General features: G+C 42.0%; 2 protein-coding genes across 2 annotated transcripts in view; one reads left to right on the top strand and one right to left on the bottom strand.

Moving 5' to 3' along the window:
- Window positions 1-7,874: 7,874 nt before the first annotated feature.
- On the top strand, window positions 7,875-15,591 carry mep1bb (meprin A subunit beta b). The gene is made up of 14 exons (XM_063462520.1): window positions 7,875-7,949; window positions 8,075-8,093; window positions 8,190-8,240; window positions 8,347-8,390; window positions 8,507-8,585; window positions 9,200-9,317; window positions 10,158-10,336; window positions 10,571-10,789; window positions 11,011-11,163; window positions 13,117-13,332; window positions 13,454-13,921; window positions 14,045-14,224; window positions 14,466-14,607; window positions 15,375-15,591. The coding sequence occupies exons 1-14, from the start codon at window positions 7,875-7,877 to the stop codon at window positions 15,589-15,591; spliced, it is 2,160 nt and encodes a 719-aa protein (XP_063318590.1).
- Window positions 15,592-15,941: 350 nt separating this feature from the next.
- phlpp1 (PH domain and leucine rich repeat protein phosphatase 1) overlaps window positions 15,942-22,682 on the bottom strand; it is a 44,311-nt gene continuing 37,570 nt past the window's right edge. The window contains exons 9-17 of the mRNA XM_063461029.1: window positions 22,397-22,492; window positions 21,594-21,749; window positions 21,088-21,288; window positions 20,179-20,341; window positions 19,952-20,082; window positions 19,562-19,675; window positions 19,005-19,199; window positions 18,668-18,896; window positions 15,942-18,562 (exon numbers count right to left, since the gene is read on the bottom strand). Coding sequence (XP_063317099.1) covers window positions 17,243-18,562; window positions 18,668-18,896; window positions 19,005-19,199; window positions 19,562-19,675; window positions 19,952-20,082; window positions 20,179-20,341; window positions 21,088-21,288; window positions 21,594-21,749; window positions 22,397-22,492 — 2,605 coding nt within the window. The 3' untranslated portion in view covers window positions 15,942-17,242. The remainder of the gene's footprint in view (window positions 18,563-18,667; window positions 18,897-19,004; window positions 19,200-19,561; window positions 19,676-19,951; window positions 20,083-20,178; window positions 20,342-21,087; window positions 21,289-21,593; window positions 21,750-22,396; window positions 22,493-22,682) is intronic.

Raw genomic sequence — 22,682 nt, 5'->3', positions numbered from 1 at the left:
CGTTTAAGGTTTACATCAGGTTATTCGAAAATAAAATAAAAATAATTAATGTCCATAAACTATTCATTAATTGTTATTTTAATATGAATGCAGTGTCAATACATAATTTGGCGTGTGTACCTTTCATTTGTGAAACTGCAAGCGGATGGAACACGTGAAAAGACTAATTTAGCGATGGATCAGCAGAGATTCATCAAATCCAAAGTACAGCAAAATAACACGCCTCCTGCTGCTCAAGTATTGCTCAAGTGATTACTGTCCTTAACAGATCACAGATGTGCCTGTGGCAGGGCCGGATAAAAGCAGTAATCCAGCTCCGTGCGTAAAGGCGCAAACCTCACAGAGGCGCACCGTTATATACGCTTTATTAGCTCACACAACTGCAAACCCGTGTTGTTTATCACTGATTTTTTGAGAGCTTCAAACGATCAAGTCCCACACATTTACTCACCTAAGAACAGAGCGGAGTTTGCACTGTTAAACTTCCCCCCTTGTTCTTCTCTCAGAGAGAAGGCAGGTGATTTGAACAGACACGGATAGCATCATTTAGAAGCACTAAGGGTAGTTAATTAGGGTAAATTAGGTAAGTTTAAAGGGAGCGTAGCCTGTAGAATTATATCCATTCATGTTTTTATTGCTTATCTAAGCAGGGCGGCGGTGGGATGGAGTATGTCCTAGCCGAAATCGGATAAAAGGAAAGTGCACCCCTAACGAGTGATGAAAAGCTGAATCTTTGTGATATTAGTGTTGAAAAATCATCCAGTCTTTCTGTATGAATTTCACAATTTTTCAGTTTCACTTAAACTTTTGCATGCTATTCAAATGCTATTCAAAGAGCATCTAAAGATCGTTCAGCGCCTGTCTCCCAGCCCCGCAGGTCAACCAGTTGCAAATAAACTTTTACAGGTGTGGTGGTTTTCATAACAAATGGAAGTCAACATTGTCACAATTTAGACTTACATTACTGAGAATTTTGTCTTTCGTTTGAGCTAATTACAATACATTTCGTCTTACCTTGCCGAATAAAATTGCCCAAATGTGTGTCCACTAATCTTTGAGCTAATTAAAGTCCCATTAAAAAGTTTCGGGCTTCCTTTCAGGCACAGTTGCAGAGGCAAAATAATATAGCAGAGATGCTGACTCGTTTCAGCAGCAGTCAGAGCGTCAGCGGCTACAAAACAGCAGGGAGCGTTATCACACAGGCTGGAAATGAGTAGTCAGTGAAACGAGACCAGCTTCATTCGCTACAACAGGCTGCAATCCTCAAAACTGCGCCAATCAATGACGTCAATACGGTGGGTCCATCGTCAAGGGGGCAAAGGGGGCACTGGTCACTAAAGCTGAGAATCCTCCCATCTGCAAAAAATAATTTCTCAGTGTAAAAGAAAAAAAATCTTGCAGGAAGTGATAAAAAAAATGTGAGTAGACTATACTGAGGCAGATGACGCATCAGGTGGTTAGGTCCAGAGACCGCAAAGGAAAACATAGAATTGCAGTAAGGGGGTGCTAACAGTTTTGCAGCAATATATTGGGCCATTATTATTAGAATTATATTGTATTTTACATCTCCAGCCAGCACACACTGCGCCTGATCCATACAGCACTTCCTGCAGGTGGTGGGCATACAGGAGGTTGGGCCCGTGTCCCTTTTTCGGGATGTGCCAGGTCGGGCTCTATTGACTAAGGACCGCCCATCATACGCTCGGCCATGGGCATCCTCCTTGGGCACTCTCCCTGGGCCTGGCTCCAGGGTGGGGCCCTGGTAACCCTATCCTGGGCATGGTGAACTGTTCCCTGACCCTTTCACTCCTGGGGATTTGTGAATCGTTCTTTGCCTGGTCCCTCACCCAGGACAAATTTGCTATGAGAGACTGCCATGTGGCAGTTTGCTTGGGTAGGTATCTTAGTATCGGTTTGCCGCCTGTACATTGGAGTTTTTCCCGGTGGCCGAGAGGGTTTGTTCCCTGCACCTTAAGGCCAGGGAATGGGTCCTAACTGCCATCTGTGCTTATGCACTTAACAATAGTTTTGACCTGACCTTGTTGGAATCCCTGGGTGGGGTGCTTGTAGGTGCTCCACCTGGGGACTCATATCATCTTACTCAGAGACTTTTGTACAAACCACAGTTTGCCCATAACAAACACCATATTTGAACATAAGGGTGTCCATTAGTGCTCGTGGCACGAGACACCCTAGGCCGCAAGTCAATGATTGATTTAGTAATTGTATCATCAGATCTGCGGCCATATGTTCTGGACACTCAGGTGAAGAGAGGTGCTGAGCTGTCAACTGATGACCACGTGGTGGTGAATTGGATCAGCTGGCGGAGGAGAATGCTGGACAGACCTGCTGCGCCTAAACGGATAGTAATGGTGCGCTAGGAACGCCAGGCAGAGACCCCCGTCAGCAAGGTCTTCAACTCCCACCTGTGGCAGAGCTTTGACAGCGTTCCGAGGGAGACAGGGACACTGAGTCTGAAAGGACCATGTTCAGCACCTGCATTCTTGAAGCTTCTGCACTGAGATGCAGCTGCAAGGTGGTTGGTGCCTGTCATGGTGTTCTGCTTGTAGACAAAACAAAGGTGGCACAGCTTGTGCACATACAATTTGGTGATCAGGGCTTTCAGCCAGCCAGACTTTCTAAGAAGTGGATAACTTCTTTAAGTCCTAATTTCCATCCTTGTTTCCTTGCACAAAGCTGTAAACTTGTGGGGCTGAGTAGGTTAAATCAGAATCTTTATTGTTCCAGCACTGTGGTTATTTTGTGGTATTAGCTTCATTTAAAGTCTGTGAAATTCACTTTAAAAAGTAATACTTGCCAATTTCAGCAATAGTATGCTGCTTTTAATTAGAAATCAATATCGCATGCCCCCCAGAAAAGGAAACAAATTTTTTTTCCACATCTTAAAGGCAGGAATAAATTATCCTCAAAAGAATTACACTCAGTGAAAATGTTGCCTTGGGTGCCACTAGCTCTTCTTTTTTCTCACATGAATTCTCTCTCTCTCTCTCTCTCTCTCACACACACACACACACACACACACACACACACACACACACACACACACACACACACACACACACACACACACACACACACACAAGCTGGAGATGAAAGCTCCATTCAAGGTATAACTGTGTTCTAAAAGAATTAATTAAGATGGCCACTGAGGGTAGGGAGAAATTAATGTCCATGATGGGATACAACATGCCAACATGGACATCAAAGTGGTAAAGAAAGATTACAAAAGAACCATTTAACACAAACTTTACCTGATCACGTAAAGCCATACTCTGCATCCACATTCACTGACTGCAGAGGACTGGGTAGAATATATTAGGACATTTTGATAATGATGCTGTGTGACTCAAAATGATCATTTTTCATAGTTAAACAACATTTGAGATGTCACACCACATGGATATTTTAATTTGTTTTTCCAATCTTTTATTGTCCAGTTTTAGTGAGCCGTGTGATTATAGCTTCAGTTTCCTGTTCTTAGCTGAAAGGAGTGGCTGCTGTTGCCCATCTGCTCCAAGCTTTGATGCACTGTGTATTCAGAGATGCTCTTCTGCATACCTTGTAAAAAGTGGTTATATGAATTACTGTTGCCGTTCCTCTGCTCAAAGGAATTTTCCCATTTATCTTTGACCTGAGGCATTTTGAACTTTCTTTGTAAACACCAGTGACGGTTGTGTGGGAAAATCTCAGCAGATCAGCAGTTTCCAAAACAGTCAGAGCAGCCCATCTGACATCAACAACTATGACGCATTCAAAATAATTTAAGTCACTTATCTTCCTCATTCTGACACTGGGTTTGAACTTCAGCAGGTTGTTTTGGCCATGTCTATACACGTCTAAATGCACTTAGTAACTGCCACCTGATTATATATTTGTTAATGAACAGCTAAACAGGTGCACCAAATAAAGTAGTTGGTGAGTGTATATGCAGCAAATATAGATTCTATTCAAGCTTTACAGATGCATTATGTATGGGCAGAAAGCTTAACTCCATTCAAATTTATAAACATAGAATCTTCTTTATGACAGACAAGAATTTACCACAAAAGACAACTCATACAGTAAACTTTTTTTTAACAGTGCTGTGCAGATACCACCCACATGAGTGGATACACATGAGCCTTTTCTACACAACCAAGAAGCTGTCCACCTACCATCATCTATTGTCTTAATGTCACAAATTAGGCATTTTCTGAGATGTAATACAGTGCCAAAATCTGCTGTGGGACATGACAGCGCTGCAGACTTCTGTGTTATTATTGTTAATTTTCTGCATCCGGGAATATTTTTTGCATATCAAATACTACCTAGTTGCTGCCTGTAAGTCACAGGACAAATATGGCCAGAGTCTGAGGTGCATCAGTTCAGCTCCATTAGTTCTATCTAACCCACAAACTAGTCTTTTAAGTAATATAAAGCAGCAGCCAAGAAATATCAATATGTAATCACCATAGCTGAAAATATGACACTACCAAAGCACACAAAGGCTGTATGAGTGTGACAGCTTTGTGATTGCTTGGCCCTGTTTGGCCTAGTTCCACTGCAGTCAAGGACAGTGAAATGCACTCGAAAAGAAACGACCCTTATCAAGGACACATGAATGTGTATGTCCGCACAGCAGTTTCTTTGCTCAATAGTGGTAAAGAAAAACTTTCATTTGGAAATTGCCAAAGTATGTTTTCTTAATGCAAGGAACCACGGTGATCAGAGCAAGGGGTCTTTAGCTTGCTATATCGCCATCTGCAGGACGGTGCAAGTAAAACACCTGAGTTATCTAGTACAACTTGCATCCTTGATTGAACAAAATAAAGCAATCTTGCAGTTTGACCTGCACATACATTTGTAAATATTCCATTTAAAGGTGATGAAATTAATGATTTCTGCCATTTTCATAACTGTTACAATAACTGTGGCAATAGCATTCATTTTTAGTGGTCTGGAAAAGTAATTTTGCCACAGAAGTAAGATCTTTATGCTTTCTGATAACAATGCAGCACAAAATGATTGTATAATGAAGGTTAATGTGACTGTACAAGTAATGATGTGGCAATACCAGGTTTCAGTCACATATTTTAAGAATTTAACTAAACATATACAAAAGTATTACAGCAGCTATTAGAAAGGGAGAAGAAGAAAAAAGGACTGCATTTGTGACGGTTATTTCAAACAAGTTGCACATTACTGCTTTAAATGTTGTCAGTGTTTGCATTTATCACTATAATTTCCCTTTTTAAAAGGGAAAGTGAAAACTATTCATGATTAAACAGTTTGATCTGGTGCAGAAAACACAGCTCGCCAAATATGAAAGAGTGGGCTTATCACTGGTTGCAGCCGGTTACGTGAGGTTTCATGCATCTAGCTTCTTCACAGCAAAAGCTTCAAACTTTGATCATGACATGACAATAGCTTGCCTGTTCTTACTGGGTCTTTGCGGGTTTTCTTTAGGCTGGTCCGGTTTACATTCTAGCGAATGGGAAACTTTCAGCGCTTGCAAATGTTTGTCTGTTTAGTCTTGAGATAGGCTGATGATCGGCAGAGGATGTCAGCTGTCACTGATACACACTGTAGTTGGGTTTTCCTTGACTATGAACAGGAAAAATTGTGTAGAGTATGAACGAATGCTTATTTATTGTTGAACGTGGACATATTACGGAGGTTACTGTTGTTTGAATTGGTCTAACGAGTATGTACCCATTCCATAATAAGGGTTTAGATTTTGCCACCACATCTAAGAATGAATATATATATGATGTATCAGCTTAAAGTAAGTGGTCTCTTAGACTATTTATAGTTTTGAACCAGAACACTTGCTTCAGTTCATTCAGTGGATGATAACACGTATTAGGTGTAGACAGTCCATACTGGTTTATATCTATGGGGCTAATTACTGTTGACAACATCCATTCAATGGACTGATAACATCCAAACTGGGTGACCAGATTGTGTAATGAATCAACAAACTGTTAATGTTAAGTTCAAGGTTTCAAGACAGCTGTAGTGTAATCATTGTGGCAACCATGCTGTGGTTTGTCCTTAACTGCTGTGTTTGTAAGATGTAGTTTTCAGTGTTTTTCTTTAAAAGTACTGTTGCTGTACTGTTCTGATGTAGAGTCTTTGTGTTTCTCTGAAAGTGTACAAGAACAAGAGCCTGCAGTTCTACATTGCTATTCTCAGTGACAATAAGAACCTCAAGACTATTAAGCATTGAGTGTACTAGTATATGTTTAAAACTAGAAATCTTTTATCACAAAGCTGGAATTTTTTGATGGCAAAGCATGTTAGAAATAAATGTTTTTTTTCCCTTTGTTTTCTTTGTTTTCTCTTTCCTTCTTGTTTTGTTATGTTTGTGGGTGTGCGTATATGCGTGTGTATGCATATGTGTGTGTATTTTATCCATCAATTTATCACCCATCCATTTTCCGCTTATCCGGGGCCAGTTCGCGGGGGCAGCAGCCCAAGCAGTGAAGCCCAGACCTCTGTCTCCCCAGCCACCTCCTCCAGTTTGTCCAGGGGAACAGGCCAGCCACTCTTCGGAGAAAGCTCATTTCTGAGCTTGTATCCACAATCTCATTCTTTCGGTCACTACCGAAAGCTTCACTTTTACACTCAACTCTCTCTTCACCACAACAGACAGGGACAACGTCCATATCTCTGCAGTTGCAACATCAATCAGTCTGTGGATCTCTTGCTCTCCTCTTCCATCACTCATGAACAAGACCCTGAGATACTTAAACTCCTCAACTTGGGGCAATACCTTCTTCCTGACATAGAGTGGGCACTGCACCCTTTTCCAGCTGAGAACCATGGCCCCAGACTTGGAAGTGCTAATTCACTTGGCAGCCAACTGCTCCAGTGCAAGCTGGAGGCCACCACCCAATGAAGCCAACAGAACCACATCATCTGCAAGAAGCAGAGACGATGTCCTGAGACCACCAAAGTGGAAATGTTTCGCAACTTGGCTATGCCCTGAAATTCTGTCCATAAAAATTATGAACAGAAACTGAGGCAAAGGGCAGCCTTGGCAAAGTCCATCACCCACTGGGAATGAGTCAGACTTATTGCCGGCTATGTGGATCAAGCTCTTGCAACAATTGTATAAGGACCAAATGGCTCGTAACAACAGGCCAGAGAGCCTATACTCCCCGGAGCACCTCCCACAGAATACTCTTAGGGACACGGTTGAATGCATTCTCTAAGTCCACAAAACACAAGTAGAGTGGTTGGGTGAACTCCCATGCATCCGCAAATATTTTCGAGAGGGTAAAGAGCTGGTCCAGTGTTCCACAACCGGGACGAAAGCTGCATTGTTCCTCCTGTATCCATCCCAGGGATCCTGCCACCAAGGAGTTGCTTAACTGCGCTGTGACCTCGCCCTCTGTAATGCATGAGTCAGACCACTTGTCTTCCCACTGGCACGTCTTCCTCTATAGAAGACGTGTCAGTGGGATTAAGGAGATCCTCAAATTATTCCTTCTATCACCCAACAATATCCTCAGTTGAAGTCAGCAGCACTCCACAGTGTTGCTAACTTTAATGCAGTGCAGATAGAAATCGATAATAACAGTACATGTCCTGAAAACAGAAATGTACACATAGATCAGGAGGTTGCTATAAATTTCAACATGTCTTATATCAGGCCTGCTGCTCGCAAATGTGCAAAGATTTATTGGATGATACCAGAGCGGATTGAAGTTGTAGTTTAACTTGAGCCCATTATAGCTCTGTCAGTTATTGACTTGTGAACACATTTTTTTCTCCACCCCAAATGCACTTTTCTGATTTCTTCTTCCTGAATGCCCGTCAGAGCTCAGTACGTCTTACTTGCACACTCTTGTAGAGGGAGATTCTGTGGCATGGCAGGAAGGGAATCTACAGGTGTGCTCATCCTTTACATTGCATGCCTCCTTTGTAGTACCACACTCTGCTTGGTGAGAAATTGTCATTTTGTTTAATTTTTATTATCAGAAGTGGTCTTAGGAGAACTTGAAAGTTAACTTTTATACACTTGAAAATCAATAACAATTATTCCTTTTTCATTTATTTTAATATTTAGCCAGCAGCAAAATTATTAGGTAAGTTTTTTTTTCTCAAACAAGCAAAGGCTACTTTAACTGTTTTTGTTACTTTTTTACAAATTTTCATGTTAAATTACTACTTTGTTTTTACAGTCTATGATGTGGACGGTGGGCGGGACCTTGACATTTTTGATATTAATGAAGGTATTTTAGAAAAGGGGGGAAAAAACCCCAGAAGAAAATGTTCTCTTTTTCTTCCAAATTCCAAATTTTGTGCTCTTAAACTTTCTTTGTGCTTTAATCTCGTCAGAGGCAGGGTTGAACCTTGCAGAAGGGGACATAGTTCTTGATGAGGTAACTTAATTGAACTTCTTTCCCCACCAACACAAATTAATAGATTGGATTAAAGTTCAACATTGGCTCAATATTTTGTTCTTTTGTTCATGGTTTGTTCTTTGTGGCTGTGGCAGAAGCAACCCCGCAATTCTATAATAGGGGAAGAGTACAGGTGGCCAAAGACAATCCCATACTACATGCAAGATGACTTGGGTAAAAGCGAGTTTGTTTTTTTCTTTTGTTTGTTTGGGGTTTTTTTTACAATTTGAAAGCTTCCAGAGTATTTAGCTTCATACTTAAGCCTCTACAGTACAGTACATTTGCATATACAGTCATGTGGCATAAATGAAACAAAATAAATGAGAAAATGTGCATTATTTTTATTAGCTATTTAATGTATTTAATGTTTTAATTTTAATTTTAAAATGAATCTTGTTCCTGTTATTTGTTTTCAAGCACTTGAAAAAAAATACATAATCTGAAAAGATTATGTATTATTGTATTACTTAACAAGCCAATGGGATCTGAAGCAGTTAAAAATAGAGTAAAATAGTATAAAGAATAAAATCTTTTTGACTAAATGCAATGTTATTAATGGCTTTTGGAAACAATATTAATGATAAAATTTAGATTAAAAAACCAAATGTCATAAATTGGATATTTAAACACATTTTATTATCAATATTTTTGTGCTTTCACAAAAATATATGGGTATGGGTGTCATCTGTAATCATAACTCAGCAGGGGCTTACAGTTGTTCTTAAAAAAAGGTACCGTAAAGAACTTTTTTCAACTATAATAAAACTGATTTTTCATTTTGTACACAGAGATCAATGCAAAAGGTGTGATTCTCAAGGCCTTTGAGCAGTACCGGCTCAAGACCTGCATCGACTTTAAGCCATGGAGCGGAGAAGCAAACTACATTTCTGTCTTTAAAGGGGATGGGTAAGGCAAGAAGAACGTATTCTTCTAAAATCTCTTTTAGATGACAGAACTTTTTGAAGGATTATATACACTCACTGGACACTCTATTAAGTATACGTTGCTTGTACCATGTTGGTTCCCCTTTGCCCTTCAGTAGTGCCTTGATTCTTTATTGCATAGATTCAATAAGGTTCTAGAAATATTCCTGGCTTTCTAAGTGCTATATCAGAAATCAAGACTCATCATATCAGCCAATGTTTTGCCTAGTTTTTTCTATTTTCATGTTCTCTGCTGACAGCAGCGGTACTCGCCGTGCTACTGCTGTAGCTCATCCGCTTAAGTTCAGAATGTTGTCAATTCAGAGATAATTTGATTGTTTAATTGAGTGACCGTTGCCTTTCTCTCAAGTCGAAGAGGTCGGGCCATTCTCCTCTGACCTCTGACATCATGGAGGCATTTTTGCCAATCACTGGGTATTTCTCTTTTTTGGCTACCTCTCTCTAAACTCTAGAGATGGTTGTGTGGGAAAATCCCAGTAGATGAGCAGTTTCTGGAACACTCATACCAGCCCATCCGGCACCAACTACTACAGCACACTCAAAATAATTTAAATTACCTTTCTACCTTATTCTGATGTTTAGTTCAACTTCAGCAGGTTGACTTGACCATGCCTAAATGCACTGATTTGATACCATTTGATTGGCTGATTAGATATTTGCATTAAGAAGCAGATGATTAGATGTACCTAACATAGAGGCCAGTGAGTGTATTTATTCTGTACTTTTAGTACAGAAAAGTATTGGAGAGATGACACTGGGAGTTTATCTGATCTTCACAAAAGCCTCATTTTCTTTCCATAAGCTGTTTCTCCTCTGTTGGCAACCGGCATGTTGGGAAGCAGAGACTGTCTATAGGAACAAACTGTGACCGCATTGCCACCATTGAACATGAGTTCCTTCATGCGCTGGGTTTCTGGCACGAACAGTCCAGGGCAGACCGTGATGATTATGTCGAAATCATGTGGGACCGCATTACAAAGGGTATTGCTACTGTTATTCATCCAACCAAATTACAGTGTTTAAACACTGGCTGTTCATCCTCTCATAAAGTTTTATCTCTTTATGTGGTGATTTCTTCATGACGTACCTGTTTACCCAAGTATTGTTATATGAGTCAAACTGTTATACAAGTCATATGGAGGATACAATAATAAGTAATGCAATGTCACAATGGATGAAACTGCAATGGCACCTTTATGTATGTCCAATTTGCAGGTAAAGGACACAATTTTAACACCTATGATGACACCACCTCCAGCTCTTTGGGCGTCCCCTATGACTACAGCTCCATGATGCACTACAGTAAAACTGCTTTTCAGAATGGCACGGAGCCCACCATCGTCACCAAGATCCCTGCTTTCAGTGACGTAATTGGCCAGCGTATGGAGTTCAGCGACAGTGACCTGCTCAAGCTGAACCGCCTCTATAACTGCAGTAAGATTCAGCAGTCAGTGCACAAGTATTATTTTATTTTCTCCAATATAAAAGTCAACTTGTCCTGCACCTGCAGTACTGATCTGCTCAACTTCATGTTTTGTTACATTCATCAATAATAATGTTCATGACATGGCCTATCCCTTGATTTTTTTCTAGTTTATTGCGGTTCAAAGTGCTGCAAAACCTGTTTATGTGTGTTTATGAAATCCGCTCTGCAGCTCAAGGTTCCACCTTTCTGGACTCATGCGACTTTGAACGTGAAAACATCTGTGGTATGATACAGGGACAAGGGGATCAGGCAGATTGGGACAGGGTTACAACAGCTACTGGAGGGCCTGACACTGATTACTCCAACATGGGCAAATGCACTGGTGAGAACAATCTACTATGAAATGTATGAAAGGATAGGTTCATATTTTTACAATTCTTTCTTAAAACAATGTTCAGATACTTCTTAGTGTGCCAAAATCTCCTCTGCATAGAACATTTGAAAAAATATCTTCATAGGAACATGTGAACATATTTAGTGTGGTCTCTTGTTTATGAGATCACACTAAACATTTTTTTATGACAGACTTGTAAAATGTGAAACTAGTTTATGTTTCAGTTTTACAGTGGCTTGCAAAAGTATTCGGCCCCCTTGAACTTTCCCACATTTTGTCACATTACAGCCACAAACATGAATCAATTTTATTGGAATTCCACGTGAAAGACCAATACAAAGTGGTGTACACGTGAGAAGTGGAACGAAAATCATACATGATTCCAAACATTTTTTACAAATAAATAACTGCAAAGTGGGGTGTGCGTAATTATTCAGCCCCCTGAGTCAATACTTTGTAGAACCACCTTTTGCTGCAATTACAGCTGTCAGTCTTTTAGGGTATGTCTCTACCAGCTTTGCACATCTACAGACTGAAATCCTTGCCCATTCTTCTTTGCAAAACAGCTCCAGCTCAGTCAGATTAGATGGACAGCGTTTGTGAACAGCAGGTTTCAGATCTTGCCACAGATTCTCGATTGGATTTAGATCTGGACTTTGACTGGGCCATTTTAACACATGGACATGTTTTTGTTTAAACCATTCCATTGTTGCCCTGGCTTTATGTTTAGGGTCGTTGTCCTGCTGGAAGGTGAACCGCCGCCCCAGTCTCAAGTCTTTTGCAGACTCCAAGAGGTTTTCTTCCAAGATTGCCCTGTATTTGGCTCCATCCATCTTCCCATCAACTCTGACCAGCTTCCCTGTCCCTGCTGAAGAGAAGCACCCCCAGAGCATGATGCTGCCACCACCATATTTGACAGTGGGGATGGTGTGTTCAGAGTGATGTGCAGTGTTGGTTTTCCGCCACACATAGCATTTTGCTTTTTGGCCAAAAAGTTCCATTTTGGTCTCATCTGACCAGAGCACCTTCTTCCACATGTTTGCTGTGTCCCCCACATGGCTTGTGGCAAACTGCAAATGGGACTTCTTATGGTTTTCTGTTAACAATGGCTTTCTTCTTGCCACTCTTCCATAAAGGCCAACTTTGTGCAGTGCACGACTAATAGTTGTCCTATGGACAGATGCCCCCACCTGAGCTGTAGATCTCTGCAGCTCGTCCAGAGTCACCATGGGCCTCTTGGCTGCATTTCTGATCAGCGCTCTCCTTGTTGGGCCTGTGAGTTTAGGTGGACGGCCTTGTCTTGGTAGGTTTACAGTTGTGCCATACTCCTTCCATTTCTAAATGATCACTTGAGCAGTGCTCCGTGGGATGTTCAAGGCTTGGGAAATCTTTTTGTAGCCTAAGCCTGCTTTAAATTTCTCAATAACTTTATCCCTGACCTGTCTGGTGTGTTCTTTGGACTTCATGGTGTTGTTGCTCCCAATATTCTCTTAGACAACCTCTGAGGCCGTCACAGAGCAGCTGTATTTGTACTGACATTAGATTACACACAGGTGCACTCTATTTAGTCATTAGCACTCATCAGGCAATGTCTATGGGCAACTGACTGCACTCAGACCAAAGGGGGCTGAATAATTACGCACACCCCACTTTGCAGTTATTTATTTGTAAAAAATGTTTGGAATCATGTATAATTTTCGTTCCACTTCTCACGTGTACACCACTTTGTATTGGTCTTTCACGTGGAATTCCAATAAAATTGATTCATGTTTGTGGCTGTAATGCGACAAAATGTGGAAAAGTTCAAGGGGGCCGAATACTTTTGCAAGCCACTGTAGCTTTGGATTGGCTTGAGTACTCTTATGTCTTATGTCTTATTATCCACTGTGCAAACATGCTCAGATACCGAACCTATTAATGAAGTGAAACTTATATCTTTAGGCTCTGGGTATTTTATGCACTTCAGCACTGGCACGGCCAATACTGGGGACAAAGCTCTGCTGGAAAGTAGATTGCTTTACCCCAAAAGAGGCTACCAATGTCTGCAGTTCTTCTATTACAACAGTGCTGGGCCCAGTGACACACTGAAGGTCTATGTCAGAGAGTATGACAAAGCTAACTCCAATGGAATTCTGCGCCTTATAAAGACCATAGAAGGTGACATTTCTGGAAACCTTACTTCTGTTCACAATCTACTGTTAGAATATTGCTTGACATATAAGGTTTGTACACTTGCTTTTTAATAAATTCAATGCATTTACCTCATGTGCCATAACAGGGTCCCCTCAGGAGCGCTGGCAACTGCACCACGTCAGTCTAGATGCTAAAATGAAATTCCGAGTAGTCTTTGAAGGGACCAAAGTGGAAGCTGGGCCCCCATCAGGTGGACTGTCTTTGGATGACATCAACATTTCAGAGACCACCTGCCCAGAGTTTATTTGGAGAGTTAAAAACTTCAGTCATGTTATGGAAAATACCCCAATAAACACACCTATAGTTAGCCCCCTATTCACCTCTAAAGAGCGTTATACCTTCCAAATGACGCTTTACCCCAGCGGTACAGAGGGCTACCAGGGGCAGTTGTCAGCCTATGCTCATCTGGTGGCCCGTGAAGGGGACACAGGACAGATATGGCCATGTCCTTGGAAACAGATAACCATGATGCTAATGGACCAGCATCCACATATTCAAAAGCGCATGTCCAACCAGCGCAGCATCACCACTGACCCCAACATGAAGGCAGCAGGTGCATTTCAACTTTTTTCAAAAAGAGTCACAGAAATTGTTTGCAAATTACAAACAAATCATGAAATCATGGCTTTTTGCTGTATTACAATTTTTTGCACTCTTTTAATATTCTTTTTAACAGGCTCTGATGAATTTTTCTGGGATGATCCTCGTAAGGTCGGCATTGAGGTCACAGATACAGACGGATCAAAGTATTTCCGAGGGCCAGGCTATGGAACTGCAGCGTATCTCACCCACCTCAGAGCTAAAAGCAGGGATTTTATCAAGGGGGGAGATGCCATCTTCCTCCTCACCATGGAGGGTAAAAGCACCAGATATACAAGATGCATTTTAATTTTGTAAATGTACCATTTTTTGTAAATCCGAACATATTCTGTAATGCTAATTCGGCAAGCAGCACAAGTAGGACTATGTAATTCAGCATACATGATCACATCTAGGATTCATTAACCCTCAGGTCAGGTCACAGCAGGTAATCCAAACAATTAGCTCTTTCACGTGGGTTTCTTTAACCTGCTGTCTCATTTGCTCCTCTTCTTCAGATGTGTCCCATTTAACTGTGAGCCAGCCCCTGCCTCCTACAACTTCACAGCCTGTCACCACCACACCTTCTGAAGTTTGCTACAATGTGCAATGCCAGAATGGCGGTGTCTGTGTCGTGGATGAAGGCAAACCTGCTTGCAGGTGAGCACTTTTGATGTCATCCACTATGCTGAGTAACTTCACGGCATTTACCAAAAAATGTCTGATTAAAATGTTGCACAATTGCTTTTTAAGTATGGACGTTAACACACTTTAATATTATATCAATGTGTTGTCCATTTTTGGCAACAGTGGAACACTTGTTTTAAAAATAGCTTTCAGACTGCTTACTTAAGTGACTGTGGAAACAAAATTTACCTACAGCACCTATTTAAAAAAAAGATTGAGAGGTCCTACTGAACCTCTCATATTGTGTTTTATATTACTGTGAACTAATTATGTCCTGTCAGCAAGCACATTAAGAGTGTGAAGTGCTTGATTAGTTTGGACAGTCAAACAACCTGCTACACATCAAATCAAAATTATATGTCATGCCAGATTTCAGGTTTTATACTGTTTTTTTGCTAGTTCTACTTGTTAACTTTGTTACCTTTGGACAGAGCTCAGGAAGATGTCACTCATTGTTTCTTTGATTCTAGTTACATATTTACAATGTGGTCATGAAAGTGGTACCAGATTCATGTAACTCCTTGTAAATGTATGAGCGTATTTCACAAAATGTCTGTTTGTATTCCCTTGAAGACCTAATGGTATTCAACATTTAAAATACAAATAACACACAAATGTTTCAGTTGTACCTTTAGCCTTCTCTAATTTCCACCATCACGATCAGCTACGTGGTGAATACTGGGTAAACCTTCAAGTATGTTTTCTGTCTCTCATGTTCATCCTTTTCCTCTGGTGTCCAGGTGTGACGTGGGTGACGACTGGTGGTACTACGGGGACAGATGTCAGCACAGAGGGTCCAACAGTGACAAAACCACCCTTGCACTTGCCTCTTCTCTATCTGTACTGGGAGTAATGTTGGTAGTTACAGTAGTCAGTGTCATCTGCATGAAGAAAAAGTATAAAAAACGCATGAATAGTAATAATAACGCCGTCATCCTGAACTCACATGCTAGTTAGAGACTTCAAGAGGCAGACCCTGAACTTCACAATGAAAACTTGGTGAACAGAAGAACACAGCAAAAACAAAAAAAGAATTTGAGTAAAATAGTTGAAAATGTTTAAAAGATGTTTTTCCCTGCTAAATCCTGTAAAAAAAAAAACAAGGCTTTTGATGATATAGAAATAAGACTTTTGTTTTCTGTACTGGATCAAAATATTACATTAGACTGCCCCTTACTGGTCATTCAGTGGAAACGCAGCAGAGCAATGTATCATTATTAGTGTATCAAAAAATTATTAAAAAATCCTGATAATCTGGTTTTATGTATGAATTCATTTGTTAAAAAACAGTCCTAGACAACATGAGGTATATTCACAAATTTAAAATTTATTATACCAAAGACAGGAACATTTGTGTTGTTTCTTTTCCATGTGGATATATTTGTTTGTATTACTGAACTTGACACAGTCATGCCGGTGATAACAGTTACTGTAGGAGGGACGTGGGACTAATATTAACCAAGTGTCTGTGTATGTGTGCTTGTATGCATGTCATGTCTGCATGGGTGTCTGTGTGCATGCAAAGATCGGTCTCTTAGTGTTCAGTAGATGCAGTGATGACTACAGGACATCACAATTGGAGTGGAGCAAACCAGAGCCACTTAATGTAGTTATACTGCATGGAATGTTGGGTTTTCTGACCTGCTACTGCACATTTACATTTGTGTTTGTGTATCTCCGCGCGTGTGTGTGTGTGTGTGTGTGGGCTTACACTGTAAGATAAAGGGGAAAGGGAGGGTGACACCTCCATAACTGCAAACAAACGAATCCTCCCCGCCACTAAAACCTTCACCGACATACAGTTCCTTTAAAAGCCTCAGTATACAACATTTCTCTTATTTACAATCATTGGAGAAAAAAAAATCACCATTTCTCTCAGAGAAGATTAGTAAAAGTGACTGAGTCACCATAAAGAGTATGCAACTCCTAGGAGTTAGTATTGAAAATTTCTACAAAAAAATTTCTATGCCATTTTACAGGCCAAGAGCCATGATTTACTGAAGAAATACAGTATTGTAAGTGCCCTATCTACAACAGTTAGATGTGGTATTATTGGTGTACCATTCAACATAGTTCACTGATAATAAAAAGATTATGTGTCTCTGCTTTTAAAAAGTTCTTCCAGAAACTTCACTGCTTTCACATTAAAAGATATGGTAAGTTCTTTAAAAAACAAACAAACAAACAAACCATTGAATTGTTATTAATATTAACAAGTGTTGTGGCAAGCTAATGCTATAGCAAAGAGACTAGTGTTGATTACATACTCAGCTGGTTGTCTAATGTAAAAAATAAATGTTCCACAGTCTGTGAGAAGGGCACGACCATGGACACCTGGAGCTGCGTCCATAGGCTTTTCAAGAGGATTGAGTATCATTAAAGGGCTCATTTGCTTGTTTTATTCTATAAGTGGAGCGGGTTACAGTGCATGTCTCTCCAATGACAGGGCTGCGTGGAGAAGAAAGACTACACAGAGAAAGCTTGATGAAACTTTTCAGTGTGCATTTTACAGCCTCTCGCCGAATCTCATTTGTTTGTGTCCATGTATATGAAAATCAGACCAGTTTAGTTCATGTAAAGAAGATGAGGCCAAAGTTGGTACTGCTGTTCAGAGAGGGGTGTCGTAGTAGTCTGTGGGTTGATCTGTCCCAGCAGGCTTCTGCTGTTTCTGCTGATGCTGCTTCATGATTTCCTTCACCTCTTCCTCCAGCTCGGGTGGGATGATGAACTGGTCGTCCGGGTCAGGTTGGGCTGGAGCTGTGAAGTAACCCCCGGACTTCTTGGAGGGAGCATCAGCAGCCACCTCAATAAGGTTGTGGCTCTTTTCCTGCTGTGCCACGGACCCATTAACCCTTCTCTTGCCTGCTAGCTTCCCTCCATCCCCGCATCCCACTCCAGCTCCTGGCCATGACTCATCCCTTTCAAGCCCGTTCTCAGCCTCCCCTTGGCTCATGTCAATCCCCTCCTCTAGGGGCTCTGGGGTGCACGGTGGTGGAGGAGGTGGGGGAAGTGTGAGCAGGTTGCGTTCCTGACTGGAGGATGAGGGTACCGGTGTTTTGGGTGATGAGGACAAGCAGGACTGTGCTTTCAGGCAGTGAACATCTGCCTCTACTTCCACACGGCTACCGTTAGAGAAAACACCAGCGATGGGCTCTTCATCCTCGCTGTCCAGCCCATTGTCAGAAAGGGCACTGGAGAAAGTGGCACTAGAGAGCTGCCTCTGAAAGGAGTGTGCTAAGCAGGCAGGGTGGAGGGCACAGCAGCTTCGGGATGAAGGCAGCTCTGAACCCGGGAAAAGATAGTGGCAGGGCTGGGTACTTGTGTGAGCCTGCTGGTGCTGTAGAGGCAGCAAGTGGGCCTGATGGTGCAAGTGAAGGTGAGGGTGGTGGGACTGCTCTTGCAGTAGGACCAAGGAGCTCTGTGGAGGCTCGTCCGATGAGGCGGTAGAGCCCACCTCACTGCTCATCTCACTGGTGCTAATCTCACTGCTAATTTCACTACAGGAGGAGGGGGGAACAGGGAGGGAGCCGTCTGAGGGTCTCTCCTTGATGGCAGAGGACGATGGAGGATAAGGTCCCAAGCCTGGACTGGGAGGTGGCTGGGGAGGGTCAGAACAACAGCAGGAACAGCAGTCTTCACTCACATTGAGCTGCACAACGACGGCGCTGAGGCTGTCGGTGCAGCCGTAGCCCTGCGCCAATGTGCAAAGTTTTTTAGCAGCAGCCAGGCCATCGGGGACATTCCGAACAGCCTCCACAGCCTCTGTGGGGGACACAGCATCCCACAGGCCACGGCTACCGAGAATGAAGAACTCATCCTGAGGGGTTAGAGTGACTGTCTGCACATAGGGACAAGGGATGACAGAAGGGTAGAGGAAGGAGTAGCCCATGATTCGTGTAGAATCAGTTACACCGTTCACTTTGTTGTCCTGTGGAGAAAAGAAAAAAAGAAAGAGATACAAATCAATACAGTGTTCAGGCAGGATGCAAGTAATACTGCTTTTACATGAATGTACTTTACACCAATTCTCTACCTCAGTGATGATAGCTTTGTGCTGCCTGATCCTGCGGTATTCCTCCTCCAGCCCTACATTGTGAAGGAGTGACAGAGACAACGGCTTTCCATCACGGCACAGAATGGCCTGGCACTTTCCCACATTAGCAGCCGTGAGGGTGAAGCAGCCACCAGGGTCAGTGGGGTCATGGCGAATGTGACACAGAGCTGCCGAGCCACCCAGTTTCTGTCCTGCAGTTCCAAGCTTCCTGCAAGGGTGGAAGGAGGAAAGACGGGAAGAGGATGAGGTTTTTGAGGCAGAAATGAGAAATTTGTTACATACGGTGAAGATGAGGCATGTAGAATCTATTGCAAACCTTTGCATGACAAGGAAGGTGTTGGTCATATAGTCCTCTTCGCTCTTTGTCTTGTGAATTTCTTCCGCCAGCACATCATTCATTGTGCACTGCAGGAGGTAGGGCACTTCCACATTCCTGTCTCCATCAAACACACCATACAGAGCTTCACGACTCCCACAGAAGCTGTTTACCGAAAGGGCAGCAACACAGAGTCTGAAAGAGGAAAGAATGAGAGCTCTGAGGACCACAACTCCCCTGTGCAACTATTTATCATGTCACTCCATATGCTATGCACAAGCAATGCCTTAAATGACTCCTTTGACTGTAAAGCAGAACCTCGATATAGAAGACTTGCCATCAGAACGCACTTTCAAATGCTGAATTAGCAATTTAGTCCACACAGGATGTGAATGTACACAGTTCTTGCTTTCAACGAGCACCGCTTTAACATTTCCTTCATTTGAGTCGCATGGCTTTAACGATGCGCACTCTCAAGAGGTTGCGATTAGTGAGGCTTCAATGGGCGAGTGTGGTGGTGCTGGTTGTCATTTCATCATTGATTGAATTGTGCTTACTTGTTCTTGACGCCCGAGGCCTCTGTGTAACCATGACTCCACACAGCAGGCCCACCAGACGCCTCACTCGATGAAAAGGTCGGAGGTGGATCGATACGGAAGCAGCGAATATTGCTGAAAAACAAGAAAACGCAAACAAGGTCAAATTCACCGCACTGTTTCGGGGGCAAAAAGAAACGAAAACCACTTGAAGTATTTCTAACAGCCATACGTGAAATAAAATGCTAAACATACATCATGTGGTAACTCAGATTCCCTCTATGCAAAGTACAAATTGAAGCCACTTTAACAGGGCTATGATGGCGCATATAAAACAACCCCCCCCCCCCCCCCCCCCCCCCCAAAAAAAAACAAAAAAAAAAACAAAACAAAACAAAACCCCAGACATACTTTAGCTGCTCGAGGGTCTTGTGGTCCAGGTTTAGGCGAGGGTTTCCAGTGAGGTCCAGCTCCTGGAGCTTTGGGGGTAGATTCTCTGGTAGAGTGATCTCACTCAGCTCATTACAGCTCAGGTCCACACACTGACAACAACAAACAGCAGATGTCAATACTCGCACAAATGCACATGCATTACAAAGTCAGGTCATCAAAGATATGCATTATTGCCCCTGACTTACTTTCATCTCCATCAGCTGCATGACCTCAGGAAAGACTTCAATGGCATTAGAGTGGGCTATGAGTGTGTGCATTCGCCGGCAGTTCATAATGGTGGTGGGGACAGTCTTCAGCATGTTGCCACTCAGGTCCACCTCCTCCAGCTCCTCCAGCTTAGCCATTTTACTGAAAGATCAGAGAGAGCAGTAGGTGAAGTCAAGTGTGTAAAATAGTACTGAAACAATCAATTGCTTAGTCAAAAGACAAAAAAAACAAAACACAGTACAAATGGCATATTGATCCCGGTTGTGGCAGTCATCTGACCTTCACCTTGCATGTGTTAAGTTAGTGACATCATACAGATTCCAGAGCAGAAATGGTACATGTGAAAACATTGAGCCACACGTCTTAATCTCTGAATTCAGGTGTTTTCGGTTCCATTGCAACAGGTGTACAACATCAAGGACGTAAGTCATGCAGTCTGACTTTACAGAAAATTTCTTTGAGAATGGGTCGTTCTAAACAGCTCACTGAATTCAAGCAAGGCACTGCAATAGGATGTTTAATTGCAACAAGTCAGTTGGTGAAATTTCTTTGTTCCTATATCACTACCAGATACTTACTCGACTGTAAGTGGTGTTATTGCAAAGTGCAAGTGTTTAGGAACAACAGCAACTAAGAGCATGCAAAGTTGTGGATTGGGGTGCATAAAAATCTTTAAAAATGTTGTGCTGACTCAATGACTGCAGAGTCCCCAACTTCCTCTGGCATTAGCATCAGCCCAAAAACTGTGCACAGGCATCACAATAGCATGGGCATATATGGGTGAGCAGTTTGTGTGTAGGTAGGCTTCACATTGCTTTTGTGCATATAGTATATATGACAGAGATTAAGGAAAGGCATAAGTCCCCTTTAGCATATGACTTTTTTACCTGGCTGGGAAGGTCTGGAGATGGTTGTAGGCCATGTGCAAAACTCGTAGGTGTGTATGGCCTGTTAGCATGGGTACACACTTGTCTGTCAGTCGGTTATTGGTCAGGTAGAATTCCTGCAGGATGCTGTGGCTTTCCTCTGACAGACTGGATGGTGGCAGGTGCTCCAGCTTATTAGCTGATGCATTTACGCATCGTAAGCTGAAAGGAGAAAAAAAATCTCCTTCAGAGAGGGACATACAACACTGAGATGATTCATTTTAATTGCAAACTACTCCATAAATTCTTACTTAATATTTCACTGCAAAAAACATGTCCTTCTACAGACTGATTGTTTTTTATTTGCCTGTCATTCTTGCCCTTGGTGGTCTTGTCCTTCACAGGAATCTCCTAATTAGAATTTCTGTGCTTTATCTTCATTTACCTGCACTGTCCCTACATTTAATCTTCTTGTCAGGTGAACATTAGTCAAAGAAAAATCACTTTCAGCTGATAATAAATGCTACCTGTCAGATTTGAGGAACAGGTTGCAGGGCAACTCAACCAGTTGATTGTGCTGTACATCCAAAACCTCCAGCAGAGGGCGCTCAACTCTTTCAGGCAGCTTCTGCAGCTGGTTATGTCCAGCACTGAGCTTCCTCAGACTGTTGCTGCATAACAACCTGCAGCAAGAAGAACATATAGATGGTTAGGTCACTGCTAGAAGATTTAAGACAGACAGGAAGGCCCTTGTAAAAATGTGTAAAAAAAGTGTTACACAGTGATAGCTAGATGGCTATATAGATGAAGATAGATCGATAGACTGGTTGGTAAATAGATAAGGTGACACTTTTTTCCACAGCGGTTCTTGAACGACTGTAACCAGGGAAGTCTGAAACAGTATTAAAAATGACAATAGTGCAGAAGGATGATGACAGTATGGATGAGAATGGGAGAAAAAAAAAATCAAAAAATAGCAGTGCCTCTAGTGGAGCCCGCGGCTGAAATTCATCATCCTGACACTTATTGGGTAAAAAATAAATCTACAGACAATGAGGGGGCCAGAGGTAGAGAGAGGAAGAAAGAGAAAAGGAGTGGAGCAAGTTTGACACAGCCGATGTAAGACATAGAAAAGACGAAGAGGTGCATCTCAACTGACCTTCTGAAAGGGTACATAAAGGAGAAGAGAATGGATGGATGCTGCGGAGGTTATAGGCTATCTGTGTGATTTATGAGGCCTTTTGGGGGATAAATGACAGGCCAGCAAAGGGCAGGGGGAATAATGCAGCATTGTACAGCATTTACAGGTTTTGCTGTGTGAGACACTCACCGTGCCGGTAGCTCAGCAATGAGGTTGTGGCTCGCGTCCAGGACTTCCAGTTTCTTAGCTTCACATAGCCAGTCTGGCAAGGACTCCATATGGTTCCTGAGGGAAGAGAAAGAGAGACGACGATGATGAATCCTAGCAGTCTGCAACGGTCCATATATTAAACTTCAGCTTTGGTTTGTTTGTTTACATTTTACTATCTTTCAGAATCAGTTTACCAAAAGATAAACAGCTAAACAAAATATAAAAAAAAAGATAAATACAACTTTTAAAAGATGTGATCTTTCTT

This window comes from Pelmatolapia mariae, linkage group LG18 (genome assembly GCF_036321145.2).
Source record: "Pelmatolapia mariae isolate MD_Pm_ZW linkage group LG18, Pm_UMD_F_2, whole genome shotgun sequence".
In the NCBI taxonomy this organism is placed as follows: Eukaryota; Metazoa; Chordata; class Actinopteri; order Cichliformes; family Cichlidae; genus Pelmatolapia; species Pelmatolapia mariae.
Note: the sequence above shows the minus strand (reverse complement) of the source record. Positions and strands in the feature narration are given on the sequence as shown.